General features: G+C 36.2%; 2 protein-coding genes across 3 annotated transcripts; both read right to left on the minus strand.

Moving 5' to 3' along the window:
- Positions 1-579: 579 nt before the first annotated feature.
- LOC110467100 (uncharacterized protein DDB_G0280579-like) lies at positions 580-11267 on the minus strand. 2 transcript variants are annotated; one of them, XM_021524015.1, is made up of 10 exons: positions 11220-11267; positions 10776-10900; positions 9880-9957; positions 9307-9372; positions 8230-8286; positions 6614-6676; positions 6244-6287; positions 5891-5953; positions 1300-1398; positions 580-766 (listed from the first exon to the last, which is right to left on the minus strand). In XM_021524015.1, the coding sequence occupies exons 2-10, from the start codon at positions 10789-10791 to the stop codon at positions 716-718; spliced, it is 537 nt and encodes a 178-aa protein (XP_021379690.1). In that variant the 5' UTR covers positions 10792-10900; positions 11220-11267; the 3' UTR covers positions 580-715. The 2 variants fall into 2 exon arrangements, with proteins under 2 accessions (XP_021379690.1, XP_021379691.1); XM_021524016.1 differs by lacking the exon at positions 11220-11267 and adding an exon at positions 11067-11210.
- Positions 11268-13011: 1744 nt separating this feature from the next.
- Positions 13012-14253, minus strand: LOC110467102. The gene has a single exon (XM_021524018.1). The coding sequence runs from the start codon at positions 14251-14253 to the stop codon at positions 13012-13014; it is 1242 nt and encodes a 413-aa protein (XP_021379693.1).
- Between the last annotated feature and the right edge of the window lie 2293 nt (positions 14254-16546).

A 16546-nucleotide genomic window follows, 5' to 3' on the forward strand; every position in this document is an offset into this window, starting at 1 on the left:
TGTCGTCCACGTATAGCAGAAGACGCTTTCCCTTCCGGGATACCTGGTCCTATTATTCAGTAGTTTCAATGTAAATCTTTCCTTCGTTCACATTTTGTCCTATTTTTATCGACATCAATTTACTATTTTGTTGTCACTTCGGTATTCTCTTGTTAGTTTTAGAACAGTGAGGTTGAGAATTTCAAATGATCGTTTGGGGTGCAAGTTCGTGTATTGACGTTTGACTAGATGACATCCCCAGTTTAGGTCATGTCCCAAACTGAGATTAGATGCTTAACATTGTTAATGAAGTATTCGTTTCACCAATGCATGTTTCTACACACAGAAGATTTTACCAGTGATTTTATCTCGACTTCTGTCCCATCATGTACAAAGTATAATAAACTCGTGTTTCGGTAGATTTAACCACACCAAGAATTGCACTCAATGGAAGAGTTCCTATAAATCTCCAATACACTTTCTCAAGTGATATTGATATTGATGTATTCGGGGACAAGAACAAGTTTCTGGCATACGACAGTACCAGTGCAACACAGGCTGTGCACTATGGGAAATTATGGTTGAACGGTTACAAAAATATTTCGAAATACCAATTCGTAATATATTTTATTTATTTCATACTAAAATCGGTTACACTATGGTTATACTATGTACATAAATCCTCTGCTGTGTTCAATAACTGATATGGAGTGAGAAGTCTGGTCCTTTATATCTGCTACAACACGGCGTTAAGAAAGTCCAACTTCTGAGCACGGTTCTTGGCCATCTGTTTAAAGGAAATGCAAACTAGGTATTTCTAAGGTCTCTGTAGACAGATATTTCTATTGATCCTCTTCCTAACATTTTTACTCATTAACCCCTGAAAACACATTTGAACTATTACAGTTCGTTCAAAGGTTGGGAAATTTCATTATAAAATTTCGGGGGTGAATGAGTTAAAGCATTTCTGTCTCTGTTAAAATATAAAACACATATCACACACGCCTATCATATACAAGAGCAATTAACATTTAAGATACATTGACAATCTTCTATCAATAAATCTGGCTAACTATTATGGGATATTACATAAGCATTTAATGAAGAACACGTGATGCACATACAAACGATTCATTACCTTAAACAGTTTACCAATGAAACATTTGCATGGAAGTAGTACTAAACATAGTTTTCGTCCCCTAATGTTAATTATAATATAGCATATAAACATATATCCTTACATATTCACATATCTAATTGTAACTAAGTGAAATAGACTTACAGCTAGATATCTCCGAATGTAACAATTAAGATACTTACAGCTTTATCTCTCTTTGACTTCTTGACCTTCATCTTGATTCTTTTCCCAGAAATAGCACTCCTGTTTTCCTCCTCTTTACTGTGCGATCTTTTAATGAACTAAACACAAGGACAAAAATACAGGGATCAGTGATTTTCGTAATTATTTAAATCTAAATGTTCCTTTCCAAAAAATAAATTTGGCAATAAATATCAATATATTCTGTAAGATTACTTTTTTCCAAAAAAAAATGTTGGCAAAAATTTACCCGGATGGAGATATTCAGGTCAATGGTCAGGGTATCCAAGTTTTGTTGTTATTATGTATCAATTAGCATTTGATAATTCTATTTTTTTTTAATTTATTTCATTTATTCTACGTATAACTACTACATGATTATAAGGTATATATCAGCGATCAACTTCCATGCAAATACACCATCACGCATTGTATAATATAGCAACAACTGTCATGTGATATTTATTTTCTATTTATATATTCTAGCCTTACATATAGTTTAAGGGGTGAATGCGGGTTGACACAATATGAATATGTTAATTGTAAGATAAAAAGAACTTGACCATTAAATAGCAGTTTGTATCGACATACATTTCTGGCTTCTGCTTAATAAGTTTTATTTCATACATACATACATTCGTAATTTGAAAGACATGTTTAAAGCAAATTGATGAAAGTACTAATATGCAATCGTGTTTTCCTGGCTGATCGAAGATAACTGCATTGTTCCTCAATGACTAGCATCATCGATGTTCCATAAAAAGTTATGTTCCGTTTTGTATATCTATATGATCATTACTGCTACTTTTCTCTTTGTCATATGAAGGGAAACTAGTTTCATCACTATCCCAATCTGCATCACACCCGCACACATCTATAAAATGCAGATATGATACTGTTTTACATATATCCTATGAACTTCTGTATTGGCGTCATATTCGTTAATTTCCTGGAGGTGAGATTCCAGTATGGCCTGTTATAAGTTTTTTGTAGAAGACATTCACGATCTGCCCGTTTCTTTGTAGACATCTACAAAAGTAAAGGAATGTTGTGTGTTTTGTACCACACTTAAATGTTCTGCCCCACTGGTGAACTATGTTGTATGCCCCACTGGTGAACTATGATGTCTGCCTCACTGGTGAACTGTGTTGTCTGCCCACTGGTGAACTATGTTGTCTGCCCCACTGGTGAACTGTTGTCTGCCCCACTGATGAATTTTGTTGTCTGCCCCACTGGTTTACTTTGTTGTCTGCCCCACTGGTGAACTGTTGTCTGCCCCACTGATGAATTTTGTTGCCTGCCCCACTGGTGAACTATGTTGTCTGCCCCACTTGTGAACTGTTGTCTGCCCCACTGGTGAACTATGATGTCTGCCCCACTGGTGAGCTGTTTTATCTGCCCCAGTGGTGAACTATGCTGTCTGCCCCACTGGCGAACTATGTTTTCTGCCCCACTGGTGAACTGTTGTTTGTCCAACTTGTGAACAATGTTGTCTGCCCCACTGGTGAACTTTGTTGTCTGCCCCACTGGTGAACTATGTTGTCTGCCCCAGTGTTGAACTTTGTTGTCTATCCCACTGGTGAACTGTTGTCTGCCCCACTGGTGAACTGTTGTCTGCCCCACTGATGAACTATGTTGTCTGCCCCACTGGTGAACTGTTGTCTGCCCCACTGGTGAAATGTTGTATGCCCCACTGGTGAACTATGCTCTCTGCCCCAGTGTTGAACTTTGTTGTCTGCCCCACTGGTGAACTATGTTGTCTGCCCCACTGGTGAATTTTGTTGTCTGCCCCACTGGTGAACTATGTTGTCTGCCCGAATGGTGAACTGTTGTCTGCCCCACTGGTGAACTTTACATCTTCAAGTTTACCCTCCTGAACATCTTTCATTGAAGCCTCCTTTACATCTTCAAGAGTACCCTCCTGAAAATCTTTCATTGAAGCCTCCTTAGCATCTTCAAGAGTACCCTCCTGAACATCTTTCATTGAAGCCTTCTTTACATCTTCAAGTTTACCCTCCTGGACATCTTTCATTGAAGCCTCCTTAGCATCTTCAAGAGTACCCTCCTGAACATCTTTCATTGAAGCCTCCTTAACATCTTCAAGTGTACCCTCCTGTACATTCCTCTAGCGCAGTCTCCTTCTTGCACATCTTTCATTGAAGCATCTTAAGGATCCTACTGGGAATCCTCTCCTACAGACACAGCAATTCATGTCTGCCATCTGCATATCTTTATATGATCACACCACCAACAGAAATAGGACAATCAACATCTTGTTTTTTTTATTATATTCTTTAGTCCAACGCATAAAGCTTCAGTTTTAGGCTTGAAAGTGACTTTTTGTATTTTGTCAGCAGATAGCTACTAAATGAATGCAGTTTTTAATAACATGGGTTTATCCTTGATATTAAATGTTATGACAAAGACACTGACTGCTGAATTGCTTTTGGACGCAAAGTTCATGAAATGCTTTTACAAGTCACTAACAAACTTTCTTCAGTTCTAGAATCATCATCATACATTCTCGGAACACATACTTTTTTTTTATAACTCTGTTGGTGTTGGTTTTGGCATTCCCTTTTACAGTTTTGCATTGCAGGACCTATTCAGCTTGTTATGGATAACCAAAATTATCATTTTTATAAACACATCTACATTTAATAAAAATATCAATAAAGCAGGTAATTACTAGTCTATTTACCTTTGAAACTGACTTCATTGGAGAATATATGAAAAAGTTGTCCATTTAAGAAAGAAAAAAAAGAATAATTTAATTAAGTAGAATTACTTCTTTATTTGGTCACTTAACTGACATTTGATGCTGAATAAAATGGCAAACATATTTCATAGAAACCTAATTATATGTTTTGGTCATATTTGGTGTTCTATGATATGTCTACTATATGTAGCTTTTAGACAAAAGCTTCTTCACATTACCTAAACACTGACATTTTTTTTATAAAATGATTAACCCTCCGGAACATGTTGATATATATCGCCAACGGTCTCAAATAAAAGTCCTACATAATTACATAAACCACAAAAACTACTAAAGGATTATTGGTAATCAGTAGAACATACAATCTAACTGTGTTGGCTCTGATCATTTATATACACTGTTAATTGGATATGTACTTTTACACCAGTTGAACGGACTCCGAGAAAAGGACCACTACAAACGGTAATTGTCCTGATTTTTGTCAGTTTTTTTATTTCCTAAATTTTATTTTTTTAAACAATATTATCGGAAAATAAATTTGGATCTTATATCATGTTGCATGATGAATGATTATCCCACTATAAGTTGTTTGGTTGCAATACAAAACGACCTATTCCAATACACCTTTGTTGTGCTTGGACGCCGCATTCTGGGCCAAGGGGAGACAACACTGTGAAAATTGTGATCTCTTGGTACACAAACTGTAAATCTGTACAAACTGTAAATCTGTACAAACTGTAAATCTGTTCATTGAATTTTGAGAACGATTTTGATAAATAAATCTTAATTCAAAATTGATAACTTGATAATAAGTATCAATGAGGAAAGATTTTCCAGGCATCTCATCTACAACACACACAAAAATAAACCCGGACAGTTGTACAGGGTTCATTGATTTATCTATTTCCATAGTGTTGTAAATTAAAAGGCATAATTTTGAAGTGCAGAGCTCAATAAATGTACTTCGTGGAATTATTTATCGGAGGCAAATTAGTAATGGAACGCTTTACGATTATGAGTGATCATATTTTCCCTATAAACAGGTGATTTAAGTGATTATCATATAGGAGGCACGGTAGTCTACTGGTAGGACGGCGGGCTTATGACCAAAGGGTGGCGGGTTCGAGTCACGACACTGTGTTGTATCTTTGAGCAAGATACTTTACTCCGCTTGTTCCAGTCTACTCAGCTGTAAATGAGTATGTGGTTGGGCAGTGCTAGAATTGTAGAATGCTAGCTATGAGCGCCGAAATGGCAGCACCGGCTGTATGTTCAACAGGGAGTTGAGAAAGATATTGGCTGGTTGCAAAGGCTCTATAACCACGGAAAATAATTTGTGAACCGCTTTGAGACGACCTACAAACTAGGTTGTGATAAAGCTGTATATAAGAACCTCAAATTTTTATCATTATTATTATAATTATGTAATTAAATGGATTATCATTTGACTAAATGAATTACAGCTATATTTATTTAATGGGTATCTTTAGATCTAATGCAGTATCTATAGAAGGTAATACAGTGTTACTGAATTTGATGTTTTTATTCTTGACAGATTTTGATTTTGGACATAGTATCTAACCCCATGTACCAAGTTTCTGTTGTCTCCAATACACATTAAATCAGAACATCTTATGTCAAAATTCTGATGATTCTTTGTAAAGAGATTTTTGCCTCCATTCATACTAAATAAAATTTTGCAATCAGATTGAAGGTGATCGTTCAAAAATAATTTAAACATAAGACAGGTTTACAGTTAATCTGGATATAGTGACAGGGGCAAGAATGTTAGTGTGAAATAAGGATATAACATCACAGTATGTATGTGTTCCATAACCAGACACTGCTAGTGTACAGATGTACCACCAACTTACCTTAGACAATTGTACAGGGCCACAGTCATCTTTGGAAAGCTTTCGGTGCTTCATTGACTTTTTCTTAAGTGTCAAAGAGTTGACACATCAAGATGTCCAGGATAAGTTTTGCACAAAGCCACATTTCATCACCAGGTCAAAGGTCAAGGTCACCATGGTTCATGCAACAGGAACAATCACCAATAACAACATAATTCTTCAAAAATTCAAACAAATCTCATTGAAATTGAAATGGCTAATTTTGTCCAAAAGGTTACAAATGTACCAATATACAGAATTATTTGTTCCCATTTTACTAATTGGTTGTTGTGTGATGGTATTTTTCAATCTATCAAACTGATTTAAACTATTACCTTATGTTTGTGATCATGTTTCCTCTTTTTCTTCTTCTCTTCCTCTGTGTTAAAAACCCATTAAAATATGATTACCTTGTAGACATTAATAACTATCTTCACACTATCAGTGAGCATGCAAAAGCTGTTACATATTTTGAATATAAACATTGTCCCGTTATATTCTGCAGTACTGTTAAACACTTCGAGCACCGTTAGGAGAATTTCAATTGCTTCAATCATCAAAATACAGAATTTGTCTGCTAGTTTTGAACTGTTGAATTTATTCTTTTTCTGAAAATCGTCTATTGTAGGAAGACTGATTTATATATCAAATTCAAATTGTGTTCATTGTCATTAAAGAAATCTTTCAGTTTGACTTTCTACAGACCTGATGAGCTAGAGCTGGACGATCTGCTCCACCTGTGCCTTTTCTTCTTTGATGGGAAATGTTCTGAAAGAGAAAATAAGAAGGTAGATCATTCATGAAGTGTTTTCAAGAAGTAAAATTCATGAAACCGTTACTAGCTTAAAATGTAAAGGTTTGGTTTGGTTTAAATATGTTGTTTAACGTCCTATTAACATCTTTTTATAAAAAATATTTATAAAGAAAGCACCAGTGGCTTGTATGTTCTTTATCATGGCATTAAATATCATAGAACACCAACAACGGATTCAACATGATTTGGTGATAATAATAATATGCAACATTTATACAGCACCCAATATTTTTTTGTAAAATTACTCTCAAGTGCTTTACAACATATGGTTAATAGTATTAGTTATAACTGATAAACAAAAAAAGGCATACAAATCACCATTATACATAAAGTGAGAAGATAGTCATCTCAATATGCATATAAATGAATATCCTAAAGGGTGATGTGTACATGATAGTTAAAGCTGTAATCCATAGCAACAATTCCCACAGGATATTGTATGTCATGGTGGCCTCAGTAGGTAGAGGATTCGTGATCACTTACAAACCTGAGATATAACAGTTTCCTGTCATTGTGATAGGATTTAAAGCTTTTTATGAATAAGCCGTCTGTGATAACCCCTGTTTCATTTAATACCATTGTTTTATTTTTTTCAGTATAAATAAATATGTTTGTTGCATTAAAAGCTCAAAAGAGCTAATGTTTCTTATTTGTTTGTATGCAACTCTAAATAAAGTTTCTTGTATCTTTTATGCTGCGCACCAGTAATTATTTACCACAGAAGTGGCATAAACAAAAGCAATTTTATTAAAACGTCTACAAACGGTGTGGTAAAGTCAAATGTCTGTTCGCAAAAGAATGTTTTATAGTACTAAAATTGTTTCAATCACTGCTGCCATGGCCCCAATTGTTAAGAAAAATGGCAACATTTTGTCCTTTACCATGCAATAAACTTATTGATGGGAGGGTGTCATCAAGTTGACATATCCCAGCTGTCTGTTAAAGATGTAGAAAACTGTGGGATTTAGCTTTTAAACAAAATGTGATATTTAGTTTTTTAGCAGCATTATTTCCTTGCTTGTCTTGTTATTGTTTGAAAATGGCTTTCATATACCAGTTGATATGGTTCAAAATTCATTTTGATGGGTTGTAAGCTGTTCCAGGTCAATGCTCAAGTTTAATTTTACTGACAGTATGTATGGAAAGCTAAGAACTACTTATTTAATGCTAGGAAAATAACCATAATAATTGATATTTTTTCCAACATTAAAATGATGCCAAAAGTAGCAGGAAGGTGAACTCATCCTTTGAACAGTACATAGTTGATTGTGTGCATACCACAAAACCCCAAAGACTGGACAAGTTTGTCCACTTCAATACTACTAACAACAAAAGGGTTCAAATTAAATTTTCTGGCTATGAACTACAGCTCAAAAACAACACTCAAAGGGGAATAACTCTAAATAGACGATTATTTTTCCAAGTTTTGCAATATGAGAATGATCAGTAATTTGTGCTGGCCTAGTGAAATCAGGAGAAGCTTGGCAGTACATGTATATATATATACCTGAGCTAGAACTGTGTGATCGTCTGTGCGATTTTTTCTTTCTATCTGGTGAGGAGTCTGAAAAATAAAATCTCAAAATAACAATTTATTTTTTCAGTAACGGTTTTAAACACGAAAGTAAGATGGTTTAAAAGACGAAACATGGAAAAATTAAGCTTTTCTCTTTCATTGTAGATTGATGGATTTAAAATATATGATTAACTAATTGAACTACACAGTTACTGGCAATTGAATCAGTCCAAATCTGGTGTAGAACTAATCTATTTCTTTTTACTTTAACTTTTGATCTGTTCAAGATTAAAGTATACGTTATTATACCTTTGTATTGGTTTTTTTCCTATCATAACTTCTAAATTTTTAACATTATAGAATACAAGTGTTTGGCAATAATTCAGCTGTTAATTTGAACCTTGCTAATTACATTTTCTGTTGATCTGTGTATCACTGCTCTTTCATGTAATGATGACACACATTAGTGTACACAAGGACTAAGATAGCAATCTTATCTATTTCCATGGTGTACACTAACATAATTTAAGACTAGATATTGCAAGGTCCTCTCATAATGCAATACCAATTCCTACTTACGATAAAAACAATTACGACAAATCACCGTGGAATCATACTCCAACTTTCTAAATTTGCAATAACAAGTAGAGTATCCGCAAAACAAAATTGCTTAACTCACAGGAATCCAATCTTTGTTAAGTTTTTAGATTCTATGTCTACAATTTACTTGCGATGTTATCTTCTTCTCCACTCCGGTGTACTCCAACAATGTTAGAGGTTTTACACGGCGAAAAACTTTTGACAGGCGCCGCATAACAGTGGCAGTCGGCAAAATCATATCCGATAGAAAAAAGGCCGACCAGTGGCCTCTCATTTTATAGGAGTATACTCCGGTGATGATATATAGTACTTGGTAATAACACAAAGCTGCTCATGTTCATAACTTAAAGAATTATACTACTGAAACCATTATTTTTATACCATGGGTTATTGAATTCTATCATCAATGACTGATTATCACAATATAACGTCCGAAGCTGTGTTATCATACTGTTTAGATAAACTGACCTGAACTTGAACTACTTGAACTTCTTGAACGTCTTTGAGACTTTTTTCTTCTCTCTGGCGACGAATCTAGAAATATCATCCAAGATAGCTAAAATACATATGAAAAGCTTTGATATGAAAGTATACCATTCTCCTGCAGAAATGCAAATTAATAAACAATAATAAATTATTTAAGTCTCATCACTTTAAATAGACAAAATCTGATTTCAAGAATCTCTCTTATAACAAGCAGGATGATCATTATCCTACAGTGGGAGCCTCCATAATTTCCACAGCAAAACTATGTGAATTGTTTTTTAACAATGTTCTACCAATCTTTTTTTATTTTTATTTTTTGTTAGACAAAAAGAAAGTTGAGATTGAGATTGTTGATCAATCTCATTACAACACACTTTGTTATGTCTTAAATTATTGAAACTGTATGAAAACATTGATTCCAACATCAGATAAATCAAATGTTAATGATTATAACTGTAACTTGATTTAGGCTTCAACATTTTCTTTTAAACAAATGATACATACATGTAATTTTGACATTTTGAAAAAAAACTGAATCCTCACAACTGATTATACCTGAATCGGATGAAGTACTGCTGGAGTCACTACTTTCTGAAGTAGAGCTGTCACGCTTATGTCTTCGCTTATTACTGACTGAAACAGAACAAATACACTTGATTAGTGACATTAAAAGTTGGATTGATTACAAATCTTATACATGTATCATACCTGTAGATTGTATAGGAGGTAAGTATAGATCCAATGTCTCATACCTGTCTATACAAAGTGACTACCCATTCTATTATTGTCATAATGATTAAGGTAAAGTTAGATTCCGCCTATCCAAGTCTGTGAAGTGCGACTTCTGGCATAGGTGGTATAGCATGTTGATTGTACTAACTCTGAAGGACAGTTATCTCTCCAGATCCACCATGGTATACCCTTAATAATTTGTAAATATAGAATGATTAAAATTATTGTTATTTTATATAGAAATAAGTAAGTCTACTTAAGTCACATTGATGGTATTTTAAATGTATTGATTTTTATCATTGTACTTTTAGCATACAGTAACCAGAGTATCCTCTGGCCCTGAGTCACCAGACCTGGACATTTTGACAGAGGCTGCATATCTCACTATCTGGCAAATTGTCATAGTCTGGTGTAAGGGCCAGAGGAAAATCGGGCTTAATGCACACATGAACATAAGAATAAGTTACTACTGTGTTTAATATTAGAATCTGATGAACCTCTAATGCCACCACACCACCCCCATCCGCCCCACACACCTCTAAAATAATGGTGTAATAATTATAAGGTAACACATTCCTGGGTCCCTGCATTGTCACTACAAGTTTGCAAACATCTTAAGAAAACAAACAAATATGTGTTGTACAAATTTAGGATATGACAAAATTCCTTCAAATTGAATATTTAAAAAATTGTTTATTTTTTGTCTTTATATAACTTACCTTTGTCACCTGCCATGTTGACAGCTTTGAAAATCAGGAATCACATCGAGGTCAGCAGATTACAAGCGTTTTGTACCATTCTACACTACAGTACTGGCATCAGATGCGGTGAGAATGTAGTGCACCTGTAGACAGAAACTATGGTTAAAGTCGTATAAAATAATAAGTACAGTAACATTTTGAAGACGGTCCACGTCGTGGTACCAGTAGGCCTACACTACAGTATAGTTTGTGGTTTACCTATAATTTGACCTACATGTACTTTCAATTTCTATGATAATTTCACAGTACTTGTCAGTAGTTTGACATCCGACTCGGCGGCTGCATCATTCCCAAATTCCTCATATATACTTTGGCATTCACGTAGTTTGAGGACCTGTCAAAAGAAACGCAAAATACTGTCTATAATATCCCCAATGTTGACTGAAATCTTGGTAGACTTACCACTTCGTCTAAACACAAGGGGCGTAACTCCTACAAAATGTAAGAAAATGGTATCACAACACTATTTCATCACCGTTTATCCAGGGGTCGACACTAACACTAGTCAGCTAATCATAGACTAGTAGATTTCAGCAAGGACTAGTGAAACACCTAACCTAACTGGTACATGTACTTTGGACTTTTGAAAAATATTATCATAAAATAAGAATATTCCCTTTTCAAAATTTAGAAAACTGCTTAAAATAAGATATATTTCCTGATAGTTGTCATTTTTTTTTAAACTTCACCATATTTTTATGGCAGTAGTTATTTTAAGTCCCCTACAGTTGATTACTTTTGATCTTTCGTGCTGTAGATCGCGATGTTTCCTTAAGGAAATATTGGACCAGTTAGATAATCTAATTCCGTGCATTGACAAAGGACTAGTAAATAATCTATTCAACTAGTCATGTAGAGTACCAAGCAAAATAAGTTAGTGTCTAACCCTGGTTTCGGGGTAAAATTGTACTTTTCCCTCAACAATGGAAACGTTTCTGGATGTGGCTCCAACTGTTTTCATACCTTCAAACTTTGGATTTTTTTTCCCCCGGGCCAAAAAGTGAAAAGACTAAATAAACAGTTAACAAGAGTACCGCAGGGGAGGAATAACATACAGTAGGCCTGTTCCGACCCTTACCAAACTCATATGTATTGCTTTCTTGTATTGAAGTGTATGAAAATATTTAAACGGGACAAGAAGAAACTACATGGATAACTTTCTAACGTTGATTTTATTCTGTGATAGGTATACGTCCGTCAAATATGTTCACGGGGCTATGATCAGAGGAGCGTCCGTCCGTTTCACTGTCCTCAGACTACCTTAGTTTTGCAAGGATAGTCCAACGATTTTGCAGTCGGTCTTCTATAGATAAAAAATAATGCTTTGTTAAGCTAAATTCTTGATTTCTTTCTTTTGTTAGTTACTTAAGTAATTGACTCCAGTTGTTTTTCTCAGACCGTTATATATGTATGTCCGGTGGGGGTTATATACTTATGTAACGTTAAATTATATTGGTAGGGAAAGTCAATGTCTTCTTCCTTTCGGTGTCTTCGCTAATTATAGGTTAGTCCTCTACAACACACCGTTTTGTGTGGTCTGACTGTGTACGGTTTCTTCATAAAACTCTTAAATATCCTTACATTAAAAAAAATCAGTTTTTGAAATCAAGATGAGACGAGAACAGAATTTTTGAGTATACTCGATTTCTGTTAGTTATAACAACCTGATATGTTGGGGAAAATAGACAAAAAAACATACCATTTAAACAAGCAAGTTTAATGTTTAATGTCATTTGTTAGTTCAACATTTTATACATATATATATACAAAAATGTGCATATTTTTACAACGTAAATTTAGCAGCAAATTATGTGCAATGTACATTCCAAATTTAATCGATAAACACGTGTGTCTATTGCCTCTTTCCAGTCTTTATTTCTTGTGTTTATAGCAGCTCATTTGCTCGCTAATAATCATACATACTTTGATAAACATGAAAACTACTTTTTAAAGCTAATGTCGCATCCCGTACACCATTTACATTATATTTTGATGCTATATTTTAATCTGTACAACATCTCACTAGATTTTATCTCTAATAAACTATTCTACATACATTTACTGACGAATTAAAGTATAAGAAAGAAAGCATATCATCTATTCTTTCTATCCTTCTTTCCTCCGTAAAATTCTGCAGTACACTGCAGTGTAACAGAGAAATATTGTAAGTATATATTTGTCCTTTTTACCACAATTATAATCTGATATCAGAACGAGTCCTGTTCTGGCGGAAGTAGTCTGTGATTGTCCTTTGGTTTGTCATCACCCCCTTGTGGTGTGCCTCGATATCGTCGTGTACCTCCCACACCGTGTCAAGGTGTTCCCCCAGATCGGGATGCTGTTCCAGATAACGGATACACAACAGAGCACCATGCTTCGCTTCTGAAGCTGTAATGATGCGCTTTGTTGATATAGGCAGGATTGTACGATGAGGACGTCTCTGATGACTTGAGCATTCTGAATTGTCTTTTTCCTTTGGAACGTATTGTCGCCTTGATGTACCGTGCGCCTCGTTTTCGCACTCTAATTGCAGCAAAGGAGAATGGGTAACACTGGTTTGAACGGAATTGCCACTTTCGTCAGCCTCGTTTACGTCATAGTAGTCGTTGCTGTTTTCGTTGTCGGAGACATATTCCTCCTTAATTATCATTTCAGTGGGTACAGCGGAAGGGGATATGGCTTGTGATTGAGAACTGTCACTAACGCTTTCTTTTTGCCCATATATGTTCATATAGGGAGGATAAAATTGGGATTGATCCATGATTCCAGACTCGTTTACATTGGAATCATAAACGTTAGTAAACATGTTCTGTGTACCATGAAGCATTGTTTCAGAATCAGAACCAGAATAATCGGGGAACTTTCTATTAAATGCCACTCCAGGGTTGCGATCGTTATATGAGTAGCAGTCCTCTAAAATCTGGAACCGTCCTGTGGTGCCCCTGCTTTTAATCCCATGGCGTTTCTTGAATTTGAATAACCAACCGTTAGAATACGAAAACGACTGATCAATATGTAATTCCTCTCCGAGGATTTTGGCATGTTCGATGATCATTTGATCCGATAAAGTAATCGATGTGTCGATTTTCCTTTGAGCCGATATCCACTTAAAAAGTTCCATTTCCAATTTGTTGTGTCGTCCACCCCTACTTCTCCTCATCTCTTCCTGGTCAGGTGTGATACTCAACCATTTATCCTTCTGGCGAAGTATCTCCCCTAGGGTTGTCCTTCCAGCCGGCAAATTCCATTTGTCTTTACAAAACTGGACAAGATTTTCCTGTGTTGCTTTCGGGTTAAATTGTTTATACAGACAAATCTCCCTTTTGTGTCTAGCTGTAAGGCCAACACGGGTTCGTTTGATTTTCTCTGTTGACAATCCAGACGTATAGTGCATGGTTGCGTCGTTGCGCTGATAACAGTGAACCTCGTCCGCCATTGTCCTTATATCGGAATGTGACCTAGTTTGTTCTTCGGTTGAATACGGCTCTTCCTCAAGACTTTCCATACCGCTCAAACAAACACGCAACTCGAAATTCAGTTACACTGACACAATGAATTACTGTAACCCACGAATTAAGTTACGTTCACAACATGCATATGAGCAGCTCCACCATGACTCCGGGCAGTTTACAGCGTATGCTGATATAGCGCATGCGTATATATACATGTGTGGGAATTAAATGGCAGAGTACGTAAGCGTGCACATATACAGCGTGTGTGTATACGGAGTTGTGTCGAGGACACTGTTGTGAACCGACTGCCGTCCGTTTAAACTAATGTATACAATGTGAACTTCTGAGTTAATCTGGTAAAAGCTTATTTCATCTCATTCATTGGCCGATTGGGACGTCATTTCAAATATCATTGTATTTGACTACATATCATCCCTATATGCCTACTTATAAAAAACATATCATAGTAAGGATCAGAGGCTTGTGCTTTACTACAGTTTCCCGTTCATTTGTGAAAAACGTTTAAATAAATTCAATGTATCTGCTTGGAAAGTTGTCATTGGGTATAATCTACCCACCCACTGTCCTTGGTGGTGTAAACGTGCGTATACATAGCCTTTGTCGTCTGCTCGTAATGTTACAGTGAGAGCTATTTGTTGTCGTGGAGCTATAAATAGACCCCGGTTACTATAATCCGACGTTCCGATAATGCTGCAAAACGCATGCGCTAATGGATCATAAACCGGAAGAGAAACACAAGTGTACGAACTGATGTGTACAAATTCAGACAATGTCCCAGACATCTGATAGGTTATCGGATCTGCATATTTAACGTGAGTAATGGTATACATTGAAGTTATAAAGTATGTATTCATTGGACTTATTTGACACGTTGAAAGCATGCATGACGAGTTAAAATTGGGAGTTTGAAGGTGAATTTGTGCTACCGGTCAAATGAATATGGCGGAAGAAGAGAAAAGGAGTTTTTCAGACACTAATATTGCTTCATTCACGGCTTTGTCAGACCACACGAGTGAATCACCGAGCTCAGACAACGATGACAAGGTTCCGTCGCCAGCAGAGGATACTGAGAACACGACAGAATCGTTAATATCAGTCACTGGTGATAACGACACAACATCTACAGCGATCACTGACAATACCGACACAACATCCACAACGATCACTGACAAAAACGACACAAAATCCACAGCTGTAACAGCTGATCGTAACCTTCGTAAGAAATTGGCCAAAGCCATGCATAAGGTCAACAACGAAGTACGGTTGGGGACTTTACCATCACTGAACGCTGGGGCTACAAAACCAGCAAAACGTAATAGGGTGGAGATCACGGCCAAACATAAACGTGAAATATGTGTCTACAAACAGTATCATCCTAAAATTACGTACGACGAGTTGGCAAAACATTGCTTAGGTAAATGGAACTTGAAAATCGGACGTTCAACTTTGAGTGATATTATTCGACAGAAAGAGAAGTGGCTGAATATCACTCCAGACCAAGAGGACTTGCTGAGAAGCAGAGGCGGACGCCATCGAAAGCTAGAGACTGAGCTTGTGAAATGGCTTGCAAATTTACGAAAATGTCATCCTAAACTAGTTTTCACTGACAAGTTTATTCTGGACAACGCAAGACAAATAGGATCGATTTTAAATATTGACCAGTCGTTTTCGTATTCCAAAGGCTGGTTAATAAAATTTAAGAAGCGACAAGGACTAAACACCAAGGATGGTAAAGAAATCGCCCGCAGACTGTCCTTGATGGAGTTTGACACAGGAAGTAGTATGGACCTCAGTTTATTGGAGGGGAATGAGGCGTTTACACGTGGCAGTCAATACAACGTTGCTGATTCTGGAGCCGATCAATCAGTTGTTGACGAATCGTTTCCTACTGTTACACATTCCTGGTCATTCTTAGGCGATTATCGAAACACTAAAGTAGCACAAACTTCCGAAATGTCAGATTCGAACCCGAACTCTCCACCCCCTGACAGTATGGTCATCAAACAGGAAGTGTGTAGTAACGATGGGGATTATGGGGAATGTAACGACACTGCATGTTCAGGAAACATGAACGTTGATCAGGAAGGTCAAGGTCAGAATCAATGGGAATCGGACTCGGATATTCCTAATTCGCTTTGTGTCGATCCTGACGGACATGACACGGAGATGAACAGCTCATTCCCCGTCCCAGTGTTGTCCTTCCGTACACGGCAAGGTAGTGCACATCCAGGGACATCATGTGAAAGGTCATTTGAG

This window comes from Mizuhopecten yessoensis, unplaced genomic scaffold (assembly GCF_002113885.1).
Source record: "Mizuhopecten yessoensis strain PY_sf001 unplaced genomic scaffold, ASM211388v2 scaffold11159, whole genome shotgun sequence".
Lineage (NCBI taxonomy): Eukaryota > Metazoa > Mollusca > Bivalvia > Pectinida > Pectinidae > Mizuhopecten > Mizuhopecten yessoensis.

Excerpts from the sequence above, each read along its gene's own strand:
- LOC110467100 (XM_021524015.1), bottom strand. Across the intron at positions 9,373-9,879 it reads CAGTACTTCATCCGATTCAG|ATTCGTCGCCAGAGAGAAGA; the intron begins GTATAATCAGTT and ends TGATATTTCTAG. Across the intron at positions 6,288-6,613 it reads GTCCAGCTCTAGCTCATCAG|AGGAAGAGAAGAAGAAAAAG; the intron begins GTCTGTAGAAAG and ends TTTTTAACACAG.
- LOC110467102 (XM_021524018.1), bottom strand. The coding sequence starts at position 14,253 with ATGGCGGACGAGGTTCACTGTTATCAGCGCAACGACGCAACCATGCAC.